The 10199-nt window shown below is 39.7% G+C and overlaps 1 protein-coding gene across 3 annotated transcripts in view; it reads left to right on the top strand.

Annotated features, from left to right (window-relative positions):
• Positions 1-2939: 2939 nt before the first annotated feature.
• The window catches only part of LOC143288132 (glycerol-3-phosphate dehydrogenase, mitochondrial-like), a 47994-nt gene continuing 40734 nt past the window's right edge, over positions 2940-10199 (top strand). For 2 of the 3 annotated variants that reach the window (XR_013056041.1, XM_076596425.1), the window contains exons 1-2: positions 3774-3922; positions 9149-9348. Coding sequence is in view for 2 of the 3 variants with exons in the window: in XM_076596425.1 (XP_076452540.1) it covers positions 9232-9348 (117 nt within the window). In the remaining variant the exon portion in view is untranslated. Of the gene's footprint in view, positions 3419-3773; positions 3923-9148; positions 9349-10199 lie in introns of those variants that run through there. The other variant, XM_076596434.1, reaches the window with a different exon arrangement.

Genomic DNA, 10199 nt, shown 5'->3' with positions numbered 1-10199 from the left:
CTTCTATCTTCTCCACTTCTTTCTTTGCAATGGGGTCCAATGAGTGCTCGCATATTCGAGGATAGGGTGTATTAGGGACTTGAAGGCGATTGTCTTTATTTTCGTTGTCACCTTCCTCAGGTTTCTCAGCAGGAAGCCGAGTGCCCTGTTCGCCTTAGTCCGTCACCATACTGTCAATATATTTGACTGAAGCGTGACACCTAGGTATTTCGTTGACGTCACAGGTTCCAGCAGGTTATCGTGCAGGTGGTACTGACAAGGGCTGCTGTTTTTCCTCGTGGTGCACGTCAGGACATTGCACTTTTCGGGGTGGTACTGCATCTCCCATTTTTCCTCCCAGTCCTCAAGTCTCTTGAGGTCAGTTTGCAGGGTGTTGTGGTCGCCGACAGCATTGGTGCGTCTGTGAAGGACAGTGTCATCTGCAAAGAGGCGGGAAGGAGAAGTCACTTGAGATGACAGGTCACAGATGTAGACCAGGAATAGGCACGGACCTAGTACTGACCCCTGTGGTAACCCTGATCTGAAGCACTGAAGCCGGAGTTTCTTTTGGATCTCCCTCTCCAGGGTCTTCACTTGTTTTTGGTACTGGGTCTGGTGTCGTCTTCGATGTGTGATTGCATGGGGAAGTTCACTGGTTCTGGCGTGCAGGGCTAGGCTTCTTGCATCTTGGATTCTACAGGCTGTCTCTTATTCTTCATTTTTCTGTACTTGCAGTGTCTTTTCCTTCAGACACGCCGCAGTTCAGGGGCAAACCAGGGGCAGGAAGCCTTTGGTCTTACTGTCTTGTGTGTGTGTGGGGGGTGCTCTTCAGTTTGTATGTTTGCATGCAGCGATGTCTTGAAAAACTGCCACATCTCCTCCACGGGGGTGCTGTCATCCACAGTATCAATGTCAAGTTAAAGGCTGCACATATCTTCCTTCAATCCATCAGCTAGCCTTGTTGTACAAGGCGATCTGTCTTGGTGGGTTGGTCTTCCTGGTCACACGGGTAAGAAGTAGTGATCTCATAGACAGGCGACTGAGGGGCCATTTCCACGCGAGGGGTTCGGATCTGGTCTAGTTGTCAGGATGAGGAAAAGCGTGTTCTGCCCTCGAGTAGTTTCATGGACCATCTGTTCAAGACCAAGGTCATCAAGCAGATCAAGAAAAGACGGGTGGAGTCCAGGGCACTGACTTTTCGCGAGTTTAACATTCTCTGGGTCAGATATCCAGTCAACTGAAGCCAGGGAATTTGCGATCGCCAGCAACCAGAATCCGGGCATTCTGATTAATCCATACAATGCACTATGTTCGGACAAATCCACATACACTACACCACATCTAATAATGATAGTAATAATGATGACTAAGTGCTCTTCTTTTGCGCTGTTCCACAACTGAAGACACACACACACACACACACTGACACACAGAGTACCCCCCCCCCCCCCCCCCACACACACACACACTGGAAAAACTTACGTAGTACCGATAGAGGTGTACATCCCTCATATGACAGGAAAACCAAACAAACAATTTTCAGATGCCTGACCACAGCATGACCCAGCGCGCTAGAGTGCAATCATGTATTTCAGTGAGTACTATTAGCAGAGTGGATTCCTTCTGCAGAAATTCTTCTGCTTCTTCTTCTTCCACGTAACGACCAACATAGTATGCTGATGAAAATTGTCGTGTTGTGGGAGGTTGCTGTTGGGCGCAATTTAGCTGGGCTACCAAGGGATGTTCTGTTAACTGATATTGGAGATGGGGCGCAGTCTACTGGTGTGTTCACATCTCCAGCTAGGCCAATCCGGCTACCGTAGCGGTCCCCAGGAATACACCCGACCGGTACAGCCCTAGCCTTCTACGACACTACTTACCAGTGGGGAAAAAGAAAGAAAGAAAGAAAAGGAAAAAAAAGTGGGGGGTGGGTGGACTTGCCGGCTGGTGGCGGGTGAGGGGGAGGGACCAGTAAACAGAGGTGTTGGAGGGTAGTGGGGGAGGGGGGTGAGTCTACTCTGTTGTGTCTAGACTTGAAGAAGTCCAGTGACTCGCCTGTGACAACCTGCTGGGGCAGTGTATTCCATTCCGGGATGGTACGGGGGAAGACTGAAAGACATCTGTCTGTACTGCGTCCTGCAGGCAGGTATGTCGTAGTTGCAGGTGTTGTTTTTCCTGGAGCTCAGCCTGCTGTCTGATGGTGTTGGAAAGTAGACTGCATTGATGGAGATGAGACCATGGTGGAACTTGTAAAACATCTCTAGGCGATATTTTTTCCGTCTGACTTGAAAAGGGTACCAATTGAGGGAGCTAAGGATGGAGCTGACACAAGACGTCTGTCAATGTTGGTTTGTGACCCATAGTCTTGCTGCTCGGCGCTGGACCTTTTCGACTATGGCCTGGATGTCACTGGCTGTATAGGGATCCCACACAGATGCAGCATACTAAAGGACAGGTCGAACAAGGGCTTTGTACGCAGTTTCCTTTGTCTTGTTTCCTATCTTCAAGAGTTGCGCCGGCCGGACTGCCGGGGGAAAGCCTAACGGGTCTTGTTGGCTTTGTCAAGTTGGTTGTAGAATTGATGTGGGATCCACACTGCAGCATAGGTCGTCTTGGATGTTCACACCAAGATATTTTGTGGTGTTGACGTTTTCAAGCGGATGGCCATGGAGTTTGAAGTTTGGCTGGTGCGATCTTTTTCCTCAGTCAGTCTTTCTACTGACATTCAAGGTGGAGCACTTTTGCAGGTGGAATTGCATGGCCCACTGTTTCTCCCAGACGGAAAGGGAAACTAGGTCTTCTTGGAATGTTTGCTGGTCACTGCTTCCTTCTTGATTATTTTGTTGCACATGGTGTCGTCTGCAAATAATCTGGCCTTAGATTTGGTGGTATTTGGGAGGTCACTGATGTAGAGAAGGAAGAGACAAGGGCCGAGGACCAAGCCCTGGGCGAAACACCTGAGTTGACTGGAATATATTGTGAGGTGACTCCCTCCACCACAACTGCTTGCTACCTGTCCTCAAGAAAGCTTTTGATCCAGGTGTTGAGCTGAACTCTAATTCCATAGCGCTGTAACTCAGTTATGGGCAAGCATGGCGTGGCTGACCTTGTCCATTTCGCTAGAGGATAATTAACACTCTATGATAGGACACTGAACTGACTGACGGGGCCAGGATTAGCGTCTTAGACCATTCTGCCACTGGCGAGGATCCGCCGGCTGACGGAGTGACAACGGACAAGCGCACACAGCGCAATTTTCCATTTGCCGGTTCAAGTGGAGGTCAGCACAGTGAATTTGTTCACGCCGTGTTCGCGTGCACAAGCGACGACACAGACCGTGAACCGGCTGAATACACCGTCAGAACATTTGGTCCTTCAGTGGCACTGCGCATGTTCTGCCGCGGCACAAGACACATCATGTGAATACTGGCATCGCACGGTTAGTCATTTGTTTCATCATTTACAGTTACCGCAAGTCATCGCTAATTTCGACAATTTATTTCGCCCACACCGGCCATTATCGTGGCCGAATCTCAGCTTTATGCAGATCTCTTCCCGAATATTTTTTTTTCCTCAGAAAATAAACACGCACATTAACTTGTTACAAAAAGAAAAAAAAGTTTACTCGTCTTTTCTCTCTCTTTAACATTTAATAACTCTTGATCATTATTCTTTTTCTGAGTTTTTCAAACACACACACTCACACACGCATGCACACACACACGATCGAGTACAGTCCATGGTGGAGACAAGTGGGGAGGCGGGGTGGAAGCCACGGAGTCAACAAGGAAAAGGCAGATAAGACTCGTGCATGACCTTCCTCTTGGATGTTCTCGTTAGGGCGCGATATTCAACGTCAAGGTCACGGGAATTTTGTCCGGTACAACTGCAAAACTTCCGGTGCCACCAACGGGATAATACAACCCCAAGAAGACCAATTGATGTAAGCTCACCATAAAATATGGGATTGTTGTGTGAAATGTTCGACCGTCTATGTTAAGCATACGTGTAATAATGTTCAGATAGATGAATAGCACTGTTTTTTTTATCGGAAAACATGTCGCCGTAGTTTATGTCTGTGAGAACTCAGTTTCTGTCACCATCGTCGTCATGATTTTGCATCATGTTCGATTTTGATCGTAGACTTCATTACTTTGATTCATTAATATCGAACTGATAATTATAGGCAAACTGAGAGGACAATAAAAAAGTGACTGAAAAGTAAAAGCACCATCTGCTGTTGTTTTTTGTCGCTTTAACTATAACTGCGACTGTTGGGAAAGAGCATTGTCTGCGGCCGTCACTGTCAACCAACATAATGATACATTCTTTTTTGCAGAGCCCTGTCAATATGAAATTTATTATTTAGTGGTTTTAATAATACTGGATAGATTCAATATTTCTTTTTTTCCTTTCTCTCTCTCTCACTCTCTCGTTTTAATTATTTTTATAGACAGAACGTTGTACAAGGTCATGTAGACAGCTCCTATTGCTCCAAGTTCAAGTTCCATGATTGATAATGACAACTTGATAAACACTAAAAGAATTTTTTTAAATATTGAAATTGAAGGCAGATACCAGTTTTTATCATACTAATTTAGGTCAACAACAACAGCAAAAATTCACATGCAAAGCAAAGTTTGCATATATTTTGAATGCTTTGGAAAACAAGTTTTGGGCTATGGATACACAATTTTATACAAAGTAGCTGGGCGTAGATCCACAATTACGAAGCTCAGTGCTTCACGGAGATCCTGACGAAAATGTCATTGAAGGACATTGGTAATCAGTACATACGGTGATTTTGGTGGGAGTTTGTTCCTAGATAATAATTAAAAAACCAGTGGGAGTTTGTTGGTAATTTTGGTGGGAAATTTTGTAGATATAGACTATAGGGTCAGGAGGAGGTGTTGAGGGTCACATAACCAATCTGTGGATCAAGAGTTAGATTCCTGGTTGGACTTTTTGTACATGGTTCCATGAGCCATTATAGTAAAAAGTTCATGCAGGACAGCAGCGAAAGCAAACTCAAGAATCAGGGAAGGTGTGCATATACTTTCATTGATGGAGAATTGAAATTTACATCCGTTAATTATTGGGACCGATGTCAAGCTGTTCACTGCACATCGATCAAGGATCGATGCCCAGCACCGGCCATACAAAAAACACCAAGATAAAAATAAGAGAATGCTTGGGAATAATGCAAGGATATTATATTATTATGTGATGAACAGTTAAATAAATGGGATCATACCACCCACCCAGAACAATTAGAAATGGATGATTCACTGGTTACAAGGGCAATAATTTAAAATAAAAAAAGAAAAGAAAACGGAGACAAATGCAGTCTGTTGGTAGAAATGGAAGTATTTTGTTATTAACTCTGGGTTTTAAGCCTATTGACATTCATTTAATCAGTTGATATTAATTTCATAGCCAATCGTTCAGTTTCAGCTGTAACCTGTATGCCGGATAACTTTGGGTTTTTTTCTTTTCACCAAGTAAGTTTTCAACAGTCCCCTGAGCAGCTTTCAGCTAAACTGATCTCAAAACAAGAAGATCAAGATATATCATTTCTTCATTCCAGGTTTGATCAAGATCTGCAGTATATGAATGAAAGTACAGAGAAAATCATTATGGAAAGTGTAAAAGCAAAAACAAAGTGTTAAATTCAAATTGTTCAAGTTTTATTACTGATTGATTTAATCAACATCCTTATTGCTATTTTATTTGCATTTTAATTCTAATTACTTTATTTATTAGTTTTACATTTTTCTATTTTCCATTATCTGTTGTCAGATGGATAGATCTTAACAGAAGTTATCTGGCCATTGACCTTGACTTTCTGGCCTTTCACTTTCAGCTGCCAGGGGTCATGTGACTCCTGGTGTTTTCCACCAGTCTTAAGCACCTAGCCCACCACTCAGGATCTAGTGGAGTGGGTAGTAAAAGATAGTAGTAATCTGGATCATGTGTGACTTGGACCATGGATCTGGGATCTGTTTGCTTTTTAGATACTTATTTACTAGCACTTAATCCTCTGGACCACCAGTCTGTTATGTTGACTGAAACTGAGAGACTGTGTAAGGCAGGTTTCACAGTCTTTGATCTGCCAACATCCCGCTTTCAGAAAAAAAAAGAAAAGAAAGAAAAGAAAGAAAATAAAAGTGAATTCAGGCCCCCATTTTTTCAGAGTTTTTAGTTTAGCATATCTCAGTCCTAGAAAACCAATTTAAAAGGATAGTATGTGTTTGCTTTAACTGGCACCCATCTTAATTCAGTCCACTTGTAAATTTTTCAAATAATTAAATGCACTGTAGTTAATGAATATTTCACTTCAGTGTGACAGGTAATGTCCAATACACAATGCAGATTTATATTAAATACAATGAAAATAAGAATAGTTGGTGTGTAAAGTATGAATACATGCAATAATTTGAATAAACTAGGCTTTAAAAAATCACAACCCTTTTTTGGTTTCGTCTTACACCCTTCCACATAGCACTTTCCCAAAACATTCAGACATGAAAATCATGGGAAACAGCAAATAATATAATAATAATATTAAAAAAATTATGGCAATTCAAATAGGTGTGGTATCATAGGTTGTTTTGTGAATGACTTCAAAGGCGAAAAGCAGACAGGCAAGGAGAAAGACAGAAATGAATGCAGTGCTGTAAACTGACATGTCTTGAAAATTAAGGTCATTCAGAAACATGCTTATCAGAAACTTTGTTATTCCGTTTTGCATACTGTACAGATTGAATTGTATGCAAAATCTTGTTTTAAGTATATAAAAATATATATATTTGGTCTTTTAAAATTTATTAACAGTACTGATCAGCACAAAGATGGCCTTTGGAGTTGGCAAGGACATACATAACATAGACTGCAAAGATCTTATATTGTCAAAAGCATTTTTTATCAGTTATCATACGTTTAGTTTATTTCATTGAAATACATACATTTTCTTTTTTCCATTTGGTAACTGGAAGGCATTAAAAAAATGTGTACACTTTAAATGTCTGTCATTCATTGTCAAAATCAAGCAAGTCTGTGATGTGCTCTTCAATGACATTGTCAGAAGTTGTCTTGCACTTCTTTTTCTGCTAGACATGGTAACTTGCTTGTTTCCTTTTCTTTATTTCAGTACTCAGCATATTTCTCAGGACTGGATTCTTTCAGCAGCCTTCTCCAGTTGATGGCATATTCATATTGCCTCACTGGACTGAAAAAGACTGTTTAACATTTTACATAATTAGAGCTTGATGAATATGAACAAACATTTCAGCTGTCTTTGAAAATTGTAATGAATTATTAAATATGTTTAAATAGTACTCCATAAAATTGCTAGTATTCTTTTCATGGAAATGAAAGGCAGAATAGATCAGTATGGACTTTATTGATCAATACAAAATCAACAAATACTTGTACTTTTTCCATCAGCTTCCCACACCTCCCCTCCCTCCCACTCTGAATGAAATACACACTACAGACATAAACTTGACATACACTGACATGTATTGATGTAAATAAATATATATCACATGCATGCATGTATGTATGTATGTATGTATGTATGTAAGTATGTATATGTATGAATGTATGTATATATGCATGACACTGACAGTACCAGAAAGGCATAAATCTAGAAATTAAGTGAATGCCTGACCAACCAGCCAGGCAAAGAAGTAGCTAGTTGAATATATTAATTTGCATTGGTTGAAGAAATACTCCAGAAAATCTCAAGTTCCGATACCAAACTTCAACAAAATATTAATTACAATGACTGTATTAATATATTTTGCACATTTTCAATTATATAAACCATTGAACATTCCAAAATATAAAAACAAAAAATAACTCAACTGTACTTTGGCTTTTCAGTTCGTTTGCCTTTTGATTATTGGAAACAGACCGATAAATTTCAGTGTGGAGAGCACAAGAGTTGACTTTCGAAAGCAGGTGACACCTGCAGGGCTTGTTTACATTGAATGGAAGTGAATAACTGCTGTGTAAATGTCACTTCCACCAAAATTATCATAGAATAGTTCTTAAGAAGAAAAAAGCTTGGTTGTGTGACCTGGGCAGCAGACAGGAGTGTTGGCTTGCAAAAAATCAATTTTTTCCTTTTCTTTTGCCTATATTGCAAAACATTTGCTGTTACAGTGTTAGAATGCAAGTAAATTCTTAGAACGATGTATTTGTTGAGTTGAAGATAGAACTAGATCACATAAGCATGGTGATTTAGTATATAATACATAAAGATATATATATTATGATATATATATATTCATGATCAGCTCGGTCACAATATTCAATAGCAGATGGAGGTTTGAATTGTGCTGTAATCAACTTTTTAATCATCGACAAAAACCATTGTAGTTTTAATATAAATTTCTGCTTGATACCCCATAAAAAGTCCAAGTTTTAACAGTTAATGATTTAATGTGAATGGCATTGATAATGTGATAATTTTTTTTGTCTCTGTGTAGAAATTTGTAATCAGTATGAGTAAGAAAACAGAAGGAAGTAGCCATTGTAGAAAAAAAAAACATGCAGCTGTAAACACAGATTTCTTTTCTTTTTTTTTCTTTAAAAAAAAATCATTCAGACTTCAAAGAAAGTTGTTAAAAGTATGTTTGTTGTACCTTTATTGTTTAAAGTTTCATTGAATAGAAAATAAATGATATTTCCAGAACTGCATGCAGCTCTGCTTCAAATCCTAAACTTATCTCAGAAGCTGAACACTGTGAAACCTGCAGTATTGCTGTGTCTGTGAAAGAAAGTGGTGAACAGCTCTACTCTAGTAAAGGTAGATAAAAGGAGACAGAATATATATATATATATGTATATATATGTATGTATGTACACACACACACACACACACACACACACACACACACACACACACACAGGGAGAATGTCTGATTTCAGTTTCAGGATTGAGACTCTTCAGACTGTAGTCCAAAATCAGACGGAGAGAAGAATTGGAAAATGGCGGATTTCTCATAGTTTTACGTTTGCGTGAAACTATGTAATTTTAGTGATTTCAGACTGTCTCAGGAATCAGTCTGTCTGTTTTTGTAAAAAAAAAAAAAAAAAAAAAAAAAGTATACATATGTATATAAAATAATAATTTATTCTGTTGTTGTTTTTTTCATTATAGGATGAGATCATCATCAAGGGGGTGGTTATACAGCATCAGCCAGTAACACCGGTTTCTTAGGCTAAGGTCTACCAATCAGCATCATGCCGTTTCGAATGTCAGCACGCCTCCTCAAACGCATCCTCTACACAGGGGCTGTGGTCGGAGGAGCAGGAGCTGTTATCTTTACTGTGATACCTGAAGTGGCCTCCAGATACTCGGTCAGTAATCTCTTCATCTTTTTTTTTTTTTTCTTTTTTAAAACTATGATTTTAATTATCAACATCAGTTGCCATCATGTTGATGTTTCTAGTCATTGTGCTTTCTTTCACATGTACTTTCACAGTTACAGAATCAAAATATTTTTGGAATGGCATTTTCTTCCCCCCCAACCAACCCTTCTGGAATGCTTTCTTGTGCTTTTTATCTGTTTATTAATTTTGTGATGTGTTCAAGTTTTGGACTAAAAAGTTTAAACATGCTATGGGCTAGCGGCAAATAGGAAATAGCGGATGTGGCGATTTCCAGCTGCAGTTAAATGGCTTGAAACCACTTGACTACCCGGATCACAATTTATTGGATATAAATTGAATATATACATGTATGAATTAAAAGAGCTTTGTTTAGGTGTCTCTGATGTCAGTGATCTGAAAGGATACTGATGATTATTAAGTTTACAGTTTTATAATACATTGATTTGGTATTATTTGGGGGATGTGTGTGTGTGTGTGTGTGTGTGTGTGTGTGTGTTTACTCATACAATATGGAAACACCACCAGTGGTTGCTTAAAAAAATAAGTAAGTTTTCACTGTTGTTCTCACAAATACAAGCAGACGCAACGTACACACACACATGCAAGCAAATATGGTGCAGACTCATGAGAATGGGTATGTAAACATGATATTGGTACTAAGGGTAGATCTATATAAATTATGATTGTAATTGTTTCCTATTTTTTAAATTGAGAGGAACATACGACTTGCATAAGGATCACATTAACTGAAAACAGAAGATTGAGTATTGTATTGTTCGAAAGTGTGGGTATACCACAAGTCCTCTGTCTTAGTTTGA

The sequence above is a fragment of the Babylonia areolata genome, chromosome 1 (genome assembly GCF_041734735.1).
Source record: "Babylonia areolata isolate BAREFJ2019XMU chromosome 1, ASM4173473v1, whole genome shotgun sequence".
NCBI lineage: Eukaryota > Metazoa > Mollusca > Gastropoda > Neogastropoda > Buccinidae > Babylonia > Babylonia areolata.
Note: the sequence above shows the minus strand (reverse complement) of the source record. Positions and strands in the feature narration are given on the sequence as shown.